Genomic DNA, 16,852 nt, shown 5'->3' with positions numbered 1-16,852 from the left:
TTTGTGAGCTGCTCTGAACAGTAATGACTTCATTTTCAATTTAATATAAGTAAAGTTTTGATTGAAGTAATCAACACAGATAATTAATCCTTTAATGAATTAGTCAAAGGAGCAGAATCCATCTTGGATGGGTTCTACATACAGTCTTGATAATCATAGACCCTGAGAGATGTGCAGGTCTGTCCACGTACCACTCAAACGATTACTATTCCCCAAAAGAGGAATTGAGGTTGATGATATACCATGAGACACCACTTTAGATGTTTGATACTACAACAAGGAATGAAGGAACAACGTGTATCCCCTTCCATCTATCAGATACCCTGCTGGTATTATGGCCTGGCCACAGGGAAAGTGACTAAGGACTCTCAGTATGAGGATTAGATTTGATTAGAAAGAAGAAAGAAGTGGGGAGTATTTTATGAATAGAATGACTATCATACAAATCATACAAAATTCATCAGAACTTCATGACAATCAGTCAGTTTCATGAAATAGCACGTCACCCCCCCGGAAAACCCATCCATCTAGCCCTCAGATACCACTTATCTGGGGTTTTGGTCACAGGGGCGGCAAAGTAAGCAGAGAACCTAAGTCATCATGCCTGTCCAGGTGTCACTGTCATTTCCATTGGACTGAACTCCCTCCAGCAGAATGAGGGAGTCCCCTGCAGGAGTGCTCTTTAGCTGGTTGTAGAAGTAGGCCCAGGTGACCCACATCCAGGCATAGGAAAACAAAGTCCATAGTTTTTATTCATCTGAACTACACTGTCTGGTCTCTCAACCAGGCCCCATTTGCCTTGAGTGACCCCACCAGACGGATAAAGCCCCTGACAACTGGGCTCTTGGGATCACTGAGACGTGTAAACCCTTCCAGTTAGTTGATGTAGATTCAAACAATAATAAAAAATAAATAAATCTTGAAATATTAAAACATTTCGACTCCGCTAGGCTGGTGTAATCCAAGATTCCGAATACCCCTAAACAGAAACAACTAACTGGAACTTAATCAAAATCGAGGGCTCTCAGAGACGAGGAATGAAAATTCAAACAATATGAAGGCGTTTTGTGAGCTTTTATTACATCTGATTGTTGGTCACAATTACCAGGAGTTTTTTTCTTAACCCATTCGCTTTGATGGAGCTGGTGTTTACAGATGTTTAAATACTGGATAAATGGTTAGTTGTCAGAATTAACAAAGTGTTATACATCATACTCATATCAACATTTGTAAGTATTTTCTTGTGCAAACACTTTCTACGCTGTGTGTTTAGAAATTAAAGCTTGAGCAATTTATCAATGGCAGAGTTGTGGAAACAGGACTTTTACGGGCAGTAGCGTAGAAAGTGTTGAATGTCTCTATTCAGTTGCAGAAGTCCTTAAGACGCACGTGTGAGGAATCCATTTGAATGTAATAACAAAAAGAAAATGTGTTCGTTAGCCTTTTGAAAGGCCATTTGAGTAAGGCATACTGAATATTGACCAAACTTTTATTCGCTCTTAAATAAATCCATCCATCCATGCTCTAACACTTATCTGGGGTCAGACGGCGGGGGCAGCAGCCTAAGCAGAGAGAGTCATACTTCCCTTTCCCCACTTCTTCCAGGTCTTGTAGGGGAATCACAAGGCGTTCTCAAGTTAGCCAAGAGACATAGTCCCTCCAGTATGTCCTGGCTTCTCCCCAGTGCCTCTTCCTGGTTGGACATGCCTGGAACAACTCACTAGGAAGACTTCAAGTAGCACTCTGACCAGATGCTCCAGCGACCTCAACTGCCTCCTCTCGATGCGGAGTAGCAGTAGCTCTACTCTGAGGCCCTCCAAGCTTCTCAATTCCTGAAGGAAGAGCCTAGATACCCTGCAGAGGAATCCCATGTCAGACACTTGTTGTATCCACAATCTCGTTTTTTCTGCCACTACTCACATCTGGTTATCATTGACCATTCCACTTGTCCCTCACTCATGAACAAGACCTCAAGATACTTGAACTCCTCTACTTGGGGTAGGATGTCATCCCTGACCCAGAGTGGGCCCTCCGCCTTTTTCCAGCTGAGGACCATGAGTTCAAATTTTGAGGTGCTTATATTCATCCCATCCACATTCAGCTGCAAACTATTCCAATGAGAGCTGGAGATCACGGTCAGATGAAGCCAACAGAACTATATCATTTACAAAAAGCAGTAATAGAATCCTGAGGCTACCAAACTGGAGACCCTTAACCCCCTGGCTGTGCCCAGAATTCTGTCCATATAGGTCAAGAACAGAATCGGTGACAAGCAGTATCCCTGCTGGAGTCAAGCCCCCACTGGAAATGAATCTGACTTACTGCCAGCAACACAGCCCAAGCTCTGACACCAACTAAACAGGCCCACATCATGGGTCCAGTACCCCACTCTCCCAGAGAACCCCCCCACAAGACTCTCTGGAGGCCACGACCAGATATATTCTCCAAGTTCACAAAATACATGCCTGTTTGGTCAAATTACTATGCATCCTCCAGGACCCCGCTGAGGGTCAAGACCTGGTCCACTGTTTCACAGCCAGGAATTTTGCCTCCGCAACTGCTGAAGCTGCATTCTGCTTGGCCTGCCAGTTACTGTCAGCTGTTTCTGGAGCCTCACAAGCCAAAAAGGCACTGTGAGGCTTTATCTTCAGCTTGAGGGAATCCCTTACAGCCTGTGTCCACCGATGGTTTGGGGTATTACTGCCCCACAGGCACCAACCACCTAATGACCAAAGCTTTGGTCTGCTGCCTCAGGAAGGGCATCTATTGTAAAGCAATGTTGGGTAATTCAAATGGGAATTCAAATGGGTGAACGACTGGGGGAAGCAATGTTCCTCAAGGCTATATTTTTGGTCCCCTGCCAAGCTTCATCTCACTCTTATAACTCAGCTTGGCAGTTCTTCTGGCTTGTTTGACCTCCATATTTACCTCCTTCTCAGCCTCAGAGCCTGTGAAGAAGATAGTTTTTTCTTATAAAGAATCTTCTTTGGCTCTTTAGTCACCCAGGGTTCAGAGATAGGGGTATCAAGGAAAAGACAGGAACCAGAGCATGAGCTAGCAGAGATGAAGATGTCGAGATTCTCTTCTGGAGTGACTAGGGCGGATAGGGTCAAGAATGAGTCCAGCAAAGGGACAGTGCATATAAGATGTTCGGAGAAAAGACAGACTGAGATAGTTTTTCTGACCCTTCTATTGGCAGAAGAATGCTGAGGTTGGTACTACCCGGCAAGAGGCCCAGAGGAGGGACAATTGAAAAGATTTGTTAATGTAGTGAAAGAGGACATGAAGTTGGTTTAAAAGAAGAGGCTACATTGCTCCAGTACTTCAATGGCGTGATGGAAAATATCCCATGATTTCCTGGAGAAGAGACACAAACCCTCCAAATAGCAAGTTTTCCATCATCCATGTTTAGTGTAGATAGATAGATAGATAGATAGATAGATAGATAGATAGATAGATAGATAGATAGATAGATGATAGATAGATAGATAGATAGATAGATAGATAGATAGATAGATAGATAGATAGATAGATAGATAGATAGATAGATAGATAGATAGATAGATAGAATCAATATTTGATTGTATGTGAGGATTACAGTATATCACAGTAGATAGTGTTGCCACAGTAGAACTTAGTTGTCATCAGGTATATTTATGATAATTAATTTAATAATCCAACTGATAATAATCCAATAATAATCATAGCTGTATGTGAAAAGCTGTATGATACCACAGTTGGATAAATATACCTTATAGGCCTGAATTAGCCAGACCTAACAACACAACATTGTTGACTCTGCTTCACATTTCAGATCAGAGAGTATGGTTTCTGCAGGACAGGGAGACTTATATTTGCGGTGCATTTTTAGCCTTTATCGTCAATTAAATATTGTAGTTCATGGATTTATTTCTGTCAAGATTAAAAAAACAATTCACTTTAATAACAGGCATCACCAAGTGGCAAACTTCAGTCCGGACCTGGACCAACCAGTGATTCTGTCTTGACCCGTAACCAATCTCTGATAAATTCACAAGATAATTTTGGATAGATAGATCTTTTTTATAGAGCATTTTTCCAACGGTTGTGGCTTAAGACAGAGGGAGTTGCTAGCCAAGTTAATACGACACTAGCGTCACTTAGATGAGCCAAATGGTTTGTTTACTCTGTGCTGCCAGTGAACCAGAGCAGAAAGAAAGAGACAGCAATTTATGTTTATTCTTCCAGTAGGCAGTTCAAATCCAATGGCCTCATATGCGCTGAAAGCATGGCATTAATTCAAAGTGGCAAAGTGAAACGCCACCACTAAACAAAGCATGGGTCTTTTGAAAAAAATTGAAGTCAGAAGTCTGAGCTGAGGGTATACAAAGTAGCCAAACTGCAAACAAAGTACAGCAGATCTACCCGTATATTTACGCATATATTTACGAGCCAGCAACGTGCAAACGGGTTGTACTAAAGGTATCGTGGATTTTGGTGTAACATAAAAAAAAAATAATGATTAAAAGGAATAACTAGTTGAGAAAAAACTTTTTTTGCATTTTCCGCTAAAACAGAGACTTTTTGTTTATTATTTTCTGAAGATTTTTTTTCACTTGAAAAATAGGTCTTCAGTTTTTTGTTTTTTTTTACATTGGACATCTTTAATTTGACAAAAAAACAATTTTAGTCAATTTGCACCCACTCTTTCCTAAAAGAGCTAGTTTTCTGAAGGTGTTGAAGATACCTTTAATTTAAGAGGGAAACGGGTAATTCAAGTCTGTTTTTCAATTTTTACTTTACTCTGAAGTTTCTGTTTTCCTTTATCTGAAACGAAGGTCTTGAATTCCTGGGACTATTTTTATTTTTGGTATAAGAGCTAGCTTTTTTAGTCCACTCTGTAAAAAGTTTCCTGCATTGAAAATTGACAAGAAATATTGTTGCAACCATCTGAAAACATTGGCATAGGGTGGGTCAGCTTTGCAGAAGCCAAAGCTGACTGCATTAGTGACTAACAAAAATTAAAATGATGTTGCAAGTTCTCTTGAACTCTTGAAGAATAAATGCTCTTTATTCAGACACACAGGAGGCCCCAGGGTCTTATTAACCGCACAAATAGTCCCATTCATGGTGCTTCCACATCATGCTCATTCTAGGTGCCTCCCCATCAGGCACCGGCTCAACGGGTGAGTGCACAAAGATTGTACAAGTATAGCACACTTATTAAACACCTGGGCTTTGAAATGGCAAGCCAACTTGCTTCCTGCAGCACAATACAATCATGGACCGACTCAAACATCACAAACAAGACGTGTTTTCTATCGCATTTTCTTAGACAACAAGGTAGCAGAATTTGGACAACATTTATCTCTATTGGAAAGATTACCGATTCTCTCCAGCCCGAGTACTTCTTGTATAAATCTCATGGAATCTATGAGTAACACTTCATAGGAATTTGGGGTAGATATCACATCATGCTGGGGGAGAAGTCATTGCTTTACAGTTAATAAAACAGGTCAAGTGCCCAACCACGGGAATGAGGAAGAGACAATGAGAAAGATAGAGAACCTTTTATTGGTCTCTGTGCCATGTTTCAATGGGAATCCATGTGTATATCAGCAGACTGTAAGCTCCTTCTTGGGGAATCTTCAGTATGTCACAAAGTAGGAATGGAATCCAGTTCATCATCATTAATTCCATTGTACAGTTTTTCAAACTTGTAAAGCACAATAAAAGACTAATCCCCTTATCACAATATGATAAAAATTGAAAGCCCCATGTAAAATGTTCATCCTCAAAAACAAGCAATTTTTACACTACAGGTTACAAGGAACAGATTGAAGTTTGATGGGAGGATGCTACTGAGACAGAGAAAACCAAGGAAGAAAAAATAACCACATTGAAATAAAGGCCATTTGATGTAATATGTTTAAGTGGTATCATTTACTCCACTTGTATGTTCGATTTGCCACTCAAGTGGCCGGTGAGTGTACATCACCACTGTCTCACAGTAAGCATACATGTCCTGCATCAGTCTAACATACTTCAATATCACTCCAGATTTCCTCATACAATACCAGAGCTCCTCTCTTGGCACCCTGTCATATGCTTTTTCTCGGTCTACAAAAACACAATGCAGCTCCCTCTGGCCTTCTCTGTACTTCTCTCTTAGTATTCTCAAAGCAAATACTGCATCTGTAGTACTCTTTCTAGGCATGAAGCCATACAGCTGCTCACAAATGCTGACTTTTGCTGTCTAGTCTAGTCTCCACTACTCTTTCCGATAACTTCATTGTATGGCTCATCAACTTTATCCCTTTGTAGATGCCGCAATTCTGCACATCCCCCTTATTCTTAAAAAAGGGCACCATCACACTTTGTCTCCATTCTTCAGGTATCTTCTCATTCTCTAAGATTCTGTTGAATAATCTAGTTAGAAACTCTACCGCTGCCTCTCCAAGACATTTCCACACCTCCACAGGTATATAATCAGGACCAGCTGCCTTTCAACTCTTCATCCTCTTCAATGCCTCCCTCACTTCACTTTTACAATAGTCACCTCTTCTACCCTTGCCCCTCTTTCATTTTCCACATTCATTTGCTCTTCAAAGTACTCTTTCCATCACTTTTCTAGCATCTGTCAATACATTTCCGTGTCCATCCTTAATCACCCGGACCTGTTGTACATCCTTTCCATCTTTATCTCTGTTTCGCCAACCAGTATAGATCATTCTCTCCCTCCTTACCGTCCAACCGAGCATACAGGTCATTGTAAACCCTTTGTTTTGCCTTTGCTACCTCCATCTTTACCTTACGTTGTATCTCCCTGTGCTCCTGTCTGTTCTCCTCAGTCCCCTCAGTGTCCCAGTTCTTCTGATGTGACTGTTGATATAATTCAGGGTTTAAACAATTTCATGATTTTGCCCATTAATTGAATAGGAAAACAGTTTCAACCTATTTCTGTGATAAACTCAAGTTTAATGACTTTCATAACTGTTTCTAAGGATATTGGTTATTTTATAAACAAAGCAGCTATGTGTGATTATGCAAATATGTCAAGTGTGTTTTTAAATAAAGAGTTTTTAGACAATTATAGAAATTGTTTTACGTGCATACTTTCAGCATTAATTTGACTTAGTTTTGTTACAGTTGTTCCTGTTTTGAGTCAGACATCAAAAGTCTAAACCTTATGAGGACATTTTGGTTTTCGTTTCGTCTCTGAATTAATTTTTCCCCCCAAAATGTTTCTTATGTTGTGCTGCCTTTTATATTGTAACCATTTACCTCTAGAGTGAACATTGTAGTATTTTCCAATGTTTCTATTATGTACCACTTTTTTTGGCTATTAATGACACATGACAGAGTAGGTGACTCAACAGTGCAATGAAAGGAGGAAAAACCCAATAGTCATACTTCACCTTTTTTAGAGGTGGGGGGCATGAATAAAAAGCTTGAGACAATAAATGATGAGGACTTGCTGATGTGTGTATAGATCCAAGGAAACTCCCAATTTGAGGTTCTCCACTGACTGTATATGTGAAGAAACTAGTCACAACCCAGACCTAAAGATGGACATTGGTGATTTTTGAATTAGTTATCTGATTTTCAGTCATTTGACTTTTCATATGGGGAAAAAAACTTTTTTTTTTCTCTGAAGAAACTGTAACTCTGCCCAGTGAAAGCCAACTCAGAGATAATCTAAGTAAATCAGTTGGCACCTTGGACTCACCCTGATGAAAAATGTTGCTTTAAAGATCTAGAGGTTTACATCAGTAAAAGCACACCCACACTGCACACAAACACAGTAAGTCTCCCAAAACACATTAAGATAGCTGTCACTATTGTCTACCAATGATCCAGTCAGAGATTAAAAAGATTAAAAAGGATATTTTTTGTAAATTAAAGGTTTAATTTACTTCAAGTGACATTTATTTTGCTGTTCTACTCCTCTTCAAATACACTTGCACATCTAGTGTGAGTTTAAAGGGTGGAGTATCAGCATACAGACAAGCTAAATATTTGTCATCAGGTATTAAACAAATTCAGGAAATTATGCAGGTGAATATAATGATGTTTGATAGTACTGTTCCCTGCTGATAAAATCCACCAATTCCTGATATGAGCTTTGCTGAATACACGTCAGGTAAGTTGTTGGGCTTGCCCATTCATGTGTAAAATAAAAACTGGCTTGGTTGAAACCCACGAACTACAAAACTAACATCTAAAATTGGGATCTCTGAATTAGATTGTTTTTGCTTTATATTCAAGATAACTTTCACATTTTTTCATTTTAGTCAAAATTTTATATCTTAGCTTGAAAAAGCATGGGATGTCTAAATGAGTTTTTTTTTTTCTAGTGGCACAGCTGATTGTTGCTCTGTACTTTGGAAGTATCACAAACCTTTTTGCTCGTAGATCTAAACCAAAACATTATAGACAAAAAATCTGGTATCAGGTGAGAACTATAAAATGTATTACATTTTTTTAAATTAGATAGTAACTTACAAATAGTATAGATACTTGACTTCTGTAACTCAAGTAAGATGTATTTTGTTGAAGCACAGGAATGAGTTCCTGTTTTTTTTTCTGTGTGCCACTGATAGTAGTGTGGCATTAAAAGGTTTTTGAAGGTACCAGTAATAAATCCCACTGTTTTGAACAATTGTCCTTTCTGGCCTTATTTGTAGGGTCAAATTTAAATGCCAACTTTTAAACTTTTATAAGTTCAGTAGAGTAAAGTATGCTGTATGCTGAATATAGCATACTTCCCTCACCCTTTATAAGAACACACTGGGTCATGTTTACACTTATATATGAGGTGCATCCATATTATTTAGACTACATCTCTGTCTCTGTAGCCGCATACAGAGAAAGACATACAGCATACCCACGATTATTCCCTCTCCCACCTGGAAAAGTAAGACTCATAATGCTCTTTGTTGATTATACCGCCACATATAACACGAACACCCCCCCGCCCCCAAAAAAATCCTCACAAAATGTCCACACTTGGCCTGCATCTCACAAACTGTAACTGGCTCCCAGACTTTCTGACTGACAGAACTCAGTCTGTAAGGATAGGCAACAGGACTTCAGCCAGCATCATCACAAACATGGGCACTCCACAGGGAAGTGTCCACAACCCCATCCTCTACACATTGTTTAACCCATAACTGTGTTGCCTCCCGCAAGGACATCATCTCGAAGTTCACAGGTGATTTTTCAGTGATGAAATACATCACTAGAGGGGACAAAAACAACCTTACAGGATAGAGGAGGCCAGTCTGATGTCATGGTTTGAGAAGTACAACCTCACCCTCAATACCCACAAAATGAAGGAGATAATAGTGTACATGAGGAAGGAGAGCCGACCTCATCAGCCACTGTTCATCCTCACTGTTCAACAGTGTGGACCTCACCTGATCATCCATGCAGCACCGATGCTTAAGAAGAGTCAGGAGTATTTTCCAAAAAGACTGGGTAAGTTTGGCATGTTTCCTGAGATCCTCAGCAACTTCTACAGTTGTATTGTTTGGAGTATTTTGATAAGCGGCATCATCGTATGGCATGGCATCACCACTGTTTTGGACCACAAATACCTGCAGCAAGCGGTAAAGACTAGAAAAGATCAACAGAATGCCACAGCCTTCTCTGCAGAGCATCTCCCTGCCACAGAGTCCACAGGAGACCTGCCTAAACTGCCAAGGACCGCACCCATCCCCAGCATGGACTGTTCAGGCCAGAGGTACAGATGTATGAAATGTAGAACCTTGCGATTGAAGACCCCATTCCTTCCAACTGTCATCAGACTCCTAAACAACTGAAAGTCTGCAATCATGGCTATCAACTCATGGTAACAGAGGTGCTTACTTTTCTCACACTTTTCATTTGGTACACCCAGTCCTGTTTGTATTTCAATTTGAACTTTCTCAATTTGTACATTCAATACTGTACTGGACTGTCTGCATCTCAATTTGCACAAGTTTAACTGCCATGACTAACTACTTACTGTAGTAGAGTCAAAGCCCACTCAAAAGATTCAACTTGAACATTGGCCATGGAAACCAGGAAATGTCCCAGCCCCAGGTTTCATGTAGCTCTGCAGTGGAAAACCAGATTAAATGACCGAAAGCGCAAGGAATCTTTTCCTATTAGGAGTTAAAAACAGCTGAGATTCAGAAAAAAAAACAATGCCTTTCATCATTTATTCATCGACTTTGTTCAGTGAAAAATAAAAGCTTTAAGAATTCCAGCCCAGTAGTGACAACGTTATTGGAGATTTTAGTTTTAAAGCTTTCTCTATCATTTTCAAACTTAGAAAACAGTTAATTTTTGCTTCCTGCAACTTGAATAAGCACATTTCAAAAGTTTTTTTTTTCACATATTATCTTTCTTTTCCAAATGATCTTTTCTTTTTAAAAATTAAAGTAGGCTTCAGATATTCCTGGTAATGGATACGTTTTTATGATGGTAATACTGTAACAAATATCAATAACACTCACAATTGCACAAATTTGAAACATCAAGCCAAATGTTTAGTTTCTGATCACTTTTCATAACATCTTTATTGAATCTGTGTTTGGGTTTTAAACATATTTACAGATAGTTTAATTTCATTTGAGTTCAGTAAAAATACAAATAGAGAACACTCAATTTTCAAAACCCATGTCGCCGCTAGCGACTCAGTGGCAGCCCAGGTTTTCTTCAGGCTTCCTATTGGATACAAGTGGTGGTGCTGTAGTTGGGGTGGGGGCAACAATTTACTGCATCAATCAACCATTAATGACACCCGCTATCAAACTTTGGATGGGAGAGTGGGGTGATGGTGATGGTGATTGCAAGATGGGAATATGGATGAAACAGAAAATTGACCATATGACCAGATGAGATGGATGTGAGCAGCCAGAAATAATATAGAATTACAAAAAAGACTGGGGAAAATTAATTGTGTTTCATTTCTTCCCAGGCTGAAAGCTCATTTAACACTGACATGGGGTCAACACAGTTTTGTTATCTTAAAACTAAACAGCCAATGGCAGTGAAAAACAGAAAATGGCTTTACAACTGCCTTCTGACCTGGAGTTTTTAACTTCAAATTCATAGTAAGGGCTCAATGACTATAATAGATTTCGATATCTTGCCTATAATGGACATTCTTGAACAGTTCTGAGGCAGAATCAAATTTTGCCAACAAATATCATCATCATCATCATCAACATCAATCTAATATCTCTTCCAATGTTCTAATATCAGTGAATTATTTTGCAAACACAGTATGGCTTCATTGAGAGACTATAGTTCAACCCAAACGAAGGCAAAATTTGGTCAGAGGTGCTGTTTGACGAAACAAAATGTTGGCTAACTAGGTTGGCACATCAATATATTTGCAAAGCCCTTTAAAACCTTTTTTTACACTACTTTGCCAAATGGTGAGTTATTTTCAGCACATCATGGGGAAATATCAATGAAGACGATTTGAACACAGTTTTATTGTAGTTCATGACTTACACAACAAAAACACATAATTTAGAATGGCCAAGGTAATGCCCTGGGCAATAAGGCTCGACAATTTCTAATAGAACAGAAATAGACAAAGAGAAAAAACTCAAGTGATTAAGTGCATTTTCCACTGCTCACCATTAAAAACCGACAGTTATATGGTCCAATTGTTCACACAACCAGTCTCCTCATCCTGATAGTTTGATATTTTTCAAACAAACTTAAAATTTAAAAAAATACACTCTTAGAAATAAGTATAAAAACAAAGAGAAACAGAAAATATGGTACAAAATTATCATTAAAGAACTACTGTTCCTCGGCTATTGAACTGTTTTGTGTATAAAGTAACTCCTTGTTTTCATGTCCATCAATGGACTGAATGCTGCTTGCCAAATATCTTGCAGTTATACACTGACAATCTTACAGTTGCACACTGCACATCTCTTGCTTGGATACCCGGCTATAATTGGAGCAAGAACATTTCTTAGGAAGTGTTTAAATGGTATAAGTCTGTTTGCTTTCAATCTGATTTGGATTCCTGATTTTGACTTGTTAAAAGTAACTTCAATCAGGGAGAAAATCTGTTAATTTTGAAAGGGTTTTTCCTTGTGTTTGTTTGTTTTTTTCCACATTAAATAAGTAACTGCAAGTCTAGGAGAAATACAACAGTTGGATGCAACGCAATAGAGAAATCTGTGTGGTAGGACTGACTCATTCTTGCCATCAAGCTCTCGATATTTGGCATGTAAAATATTCAAGAAAATGGTGGTGGCAGATCTTAACCTGCACATTAGAAGTGGTATACAAAGTTTAGAGTTTTTTGCTGATATGATATAATCCAAACAAAACAATTGATAAGATAAATTGTGCAGTAACTGATAGTGATCGCTGCATGTACAGAGAGGATAAAAGGGAGTGAACAGGAAGTCTGTTAGCAGACTTTTATAAATTAAACTGCCTCCCCACATTCTTTCAAAGTTTAGCAACTAACGCACAGATGGTGTTGCAAAGAAATGACTGAATAACTGAAGAGAATGTGTCAATAAGAGGAGAGGAAATGGAAACTTTTGACGTCATAACTACGATTGATATGAGATGAACAGTGACAGAATAGGTAATTTCATTATCTTTTTCAATATCACACACTAACTCCTCATTTATCTATCCTCTCAAACAAAGTGCACATAATTTTTACAGCATGTAGAACTAAAAATGCCACAGTCATACATGAGCCTGGCAGGGTTCTGACTTCAACTCATAAATGGTGAAATGATGATGATTGTGATGATAATGATGATGATGATGATGGTGACTAGAGCAGTTATGAAAACTGTGAAAATAGAGGGTTGAAAGTGAAGAAACCACTAAAGCTGTGACATTATGTGATTTAGGAAAGAAAAAGTTGGGACAGAGGAATTAAAGCAGCATTCGTTTGAGCAGCAGATGAATGTCAGGGGTGAGGTTTGGGTAACAAATTTAACGGGGAGATTAACAAGAAAAGGGTGGTGAGCCTGGAAGGCCTGCATCCTCTACATAGTTACCGTTCCACTTAGACTGGTCCACTTCTCTGAAAGAGGATTACACGGGAGGTGAAGACTGTCACCATGCAACACTACCTCCTCTTGATGTGTTGAGCTGCATGTGCTTCAGGGTCAAAGTTTGTGTAGTGATGTTTAAACTTGAGGATTACCAAAGTGGGGATGGATGATGGCGAAGCGGAGGGCTTTGATTTAACCCTGTGTCCCATTTATGACTTGTCCGGAAATAAATCAAAGACACGGCTCATCTAAAGACCCTGTAAAATCCCCACAAATGCCTAGGGAAAAAAAAGGGGTACCTGGGGGGGAAAAAAAAAATCCTTCAAATTGCCCCATTCTTTACAAAGCCTGCATGCACTCTTAGTGCCTTATTTCAGAAGTCAGAATATTTTCAGAATATTCTGCAGAATATAGCGAAGTTTGGTCTGATTTCAGGAAAAAAAAAAAAAACACTGAAAGTTACAACAAAAACTAAATCAAGTCTCCAGTTTGGAGTTCAGTCCTTTAGAGCTGTGAGTAAATTTAAGCCACTGTTCTTTGATGAGCGTCAAAGAGTAAAAAAAGAAAAGGGAGATTGAACAGTGTTTGCAGGACCTTTCTGCTCTGAAGTGATCTGCTGAAACAGAACCTCCTGCTATGGTCCATGTTTGCAGTACAAATGCAGCCAAGAGCCTTTAGAGTTGAATGCAAGTCTGTTCACTGCAGGTTGGTGGGTGTTTGGCCAGATGGACGGAACGCTCCTGGCGCTGTATTGGAAGAAGAGGGCGCATCGGTCTACTGTTGAGCCAGTTCGCTGCCAGGCAGGGTAATGTTGCCCAGGTGGAGGACTGGAAGTGGATGAGCTTCTGTGTTAAAGACCCAGTTATCCAATGGCATCAGGTCATCACTGGAGAACAGCAAGTAGAGATACCTGGGTGACAGGGAGTGGGGTTGCAGGTTGTGATGGGAAAGAAAGGTTGAGGATAAGGGAGATCAACAAAGGAAAGGCAAATAAGCGGATACTACTGATACCTTTTCAAAATTGATCAACAATTATGTAAATATTGACTTAAATGTTGACATGCAATATCAAAGATGACCTTTCTTGACAAATATAGTCCCATGAACAGTTATGAAGCATAGTTCAGATAAATCAGATGAAACGACTCTTTCTTCACCTGACTTTGATTTACAGTTAATTTTTCTAAAAGTTATCGCGGTAAAAAAACATAGAAACCTGACTTTTTTAGATTTTTCTCTTTGTAAATCTACTATGACAATACTATTTACATTATTTGAATTATAGAAAATTTTTCTGGAGCTTGACTACCCAAAGCAATAGTTGTACTGCCTTATCTGATCACATTAGAGATGTCACTGCTACGTTCATATATTTGCTTTAAAAGTAGCATGATGCAAGTCATCTAGCCCATGCCTGGGAGCTTCACAATGAACTGTTGTGCAAAATAATCAGGAGCAAAAAACAAGAGAGAAAAGAAAAAAATACCCACTCAAAAACGCAAACTTTGAAGCAAGATTTGGATGAAAACCACAGGTTAGTGTTGCGAAATTTCCCAGGTAAATCAGGTCCAGGTGACATTTTCTTCTAAGTTCAACATTTAGAGTTTGTGTCATATCATAGTGTCCATGACATAGTGATACTAATTTAGGTTGTCAATTAAATATTCATTAACTCAACTTTGGGCAACTGCAGCTGGCATATAAATCCATTTCTCAGCTGCAACTATTAAAACAAGCTTCAAGCGTAGGAAGAGATTCATGAATTTCTTGGGATTATTATTATGTGTGAATTATAACCTGACATTTGAATATTTATCAAACACACACAGACCATAAGTCACCAAACTATAAAAGAAAAAAAATACACTGACATGCCACATTTCATGACTGCTGCCTGAACTATATCAGTAGTGACCAGTGAGCAGTCTATTTGGCAGCACAGTATTTTGTCTTGTCAGACTTTGTCCAGTGAGACAGATATGAGAGGAAGCCTGACAATGCTTTGTTCAATATGTCAAATGTCAGTGCCTGTTAACCAAGAACCGATGGTTTATTGGTTCTTGGTCAACAGGAACTGCGGCAACTGACCTTTCACTTGAACCGCAATTCTAGTGATATTCAAGCTCTTTGGGTTGATGTTTTCAGATGAACAAAACTTGAACTAAATGGTTCCCCCCTGGACCAACCGCTCACAACACTTTATTAGCTGTTTTGCGCTTTTGTTTTTAGTACTGACCTGTCAGACTGACAATCATGCTGTGCATTAGTTTGATACACTGATTTGGATGATCAGGACAATTATCAATCATGTTTCCAGGATTACAAATTTCTTCTGAGTCAACTACTGATTTGATTGTACAATGTTACTTTAAAATCGATGTGCTGCTATCACTACCACAGACTGTATCTGTTAGAGAAAATAAAAGATAAGTGAGACCATTTGTCTGGTTCCCAGATTACATGCAATTTGGCAACTACTCAAACCTTACATCTACATTTTTTGTGACCATCAGTTGATCACAAATTGCCTATAAAACTTTGCAGGCTATCCCAGACTACACTAGACCAAATTTAGGGGATAGAAAATAAAATAAAATTGAGATAGTTATATTAAAATGATAAAAGTAAGAAGGAAGTGTCTTTTTGAAAATTCCTATTTTCAAATGAAACTACAAAGAAGCTCACAGAACACTTTGAAATTTTTACTGTTGAGTTCAAAGCAAAAAGGGAAAAAAAACATGTTTAGAGACTCCTGTGATTTCTTCAGTCAGACCGGACAGAGGAAAACTTCTAACTGAAGTACACCAGCTATCTTTTGACTGTCTCAACCTACAGTTTATTTTATGTCCCCCTATTCAAATGTTACAGATTTTGAGTACCTAGATACTAAACATGTTCAAATTATTGTCAAATCATTCTCCGTACCAAGTTTTTTTATTACAATAATGAACGAAGACTAAGATCTCTTACATTTTAGGGACAGAAAATATTTAATTTCATATTATACAGCTGTAGTCATTATTGATTCCCTTGCTACATACAAAAGCATACTTAAAACTCTGACAAATGGCAGCATTTAAAATGTTAGTTTCATATGAAGGTTTGAGTGGTGCTCAGGAATTATTTTGGTTTTGACATGGTGTAACAAGCTTGAGCAGTTTATTGCACCTAAAATCGCAATACCTACTTCTAAATGTGTCATGTTCAAAGATGTGGGTGTTGTTACTTTTACAGAAAAGGGCAGTTTTTACAATATGTCTGTGATTCAAACTAACTATCCTTAAGCAGAGAATTTTTTGCGAGAAAAGCTAATTAATCTTCTCTTTCTTTTGACAGCTCCCTTCAGGGTGTCGACACAGCGAATCTACTTCCACCATCTAATCCTACTCTCCATATCCTCTTCTCTCACATCAACTAACTTCATGTATTCACAGCATCAATAAATCTTCTCCTCTGCCTTCCTCCTGGCCTCCTGCCTAGCAGTTCCAACCTCAGCATCCTTCTTCTGATATATATTCAATCTGCCTTCCTCTCCTCTCCAGGGCATACTTCTGCCTCAAGATCATCCTCTACCTGCTCCCTCCTCTCAATAAAGATCACAGTGTCATCAGCAAACATCATGGTCCATTAAGATTCCTGTCACCCTGTTCATCACCAGCGCAAACAAGATGGGGCTCAGAGCTGAACCCTCTCCAACCTCCACCTCCACAACTCTATCACACCTTCAGCACACTGCACTAATGTCTCACAACTCATGTCCATACATGTCCTGCACCAGTTTGACATATCTCTCTGCCACTCCAGACTTCCTCAGAGTACCACGGATCCTCTCTTGG

The 16,852-nt window shown here is 39.0% G+C and overlaps 1 protein-coding gene across 1 annotated transcript in view; it reads right to left on the bottom strand.

Annotated features, from left to right (window-relative positions):
* Positions 1-12,089: 12,089 nt before the first annotated feature.
* The window catches only part of man1a2 (mannosidase, alpha, class 1A, member 2), a 74,261-nt gene continuing 69,498 nt past the window's right edge, over positions 12,090-16,852 (bottom strand). Inside the window, exon 14 of the mRNA XM_086145249.1 lies at positions 12,090-13,926. Within this exon, the coding sequence (XP_086001375.1) occupies positions 13,791-13,926 (136 nt within the window). The 3' untranslated portion in view covers positions 12,090-13,790. The remainder of the gene's footprint in view (positions 13,927-16,852) is intronic.

The sequence above is a fragment of the Fistularia commersonii genome, chromosome 4 (genome assembly GCF_037954325.1).
Source record: "Fistularia commersonii isolate RoL2024-O1a breed Wild chromosome 4, RoL_Fcom_v1.0, whole genome shotgun sequence".
Classification (NCBI taxonomy): domain Eukaryota; kingdom Metazoa; phylum Chordata; class Actinopteri; order Syngnathiformes; family Fistulariidae; genus Fistularia; species Fistularia commersonii.
This window is presented reverse-complemented; position numbering and strand designations above follow the sequence as displayed.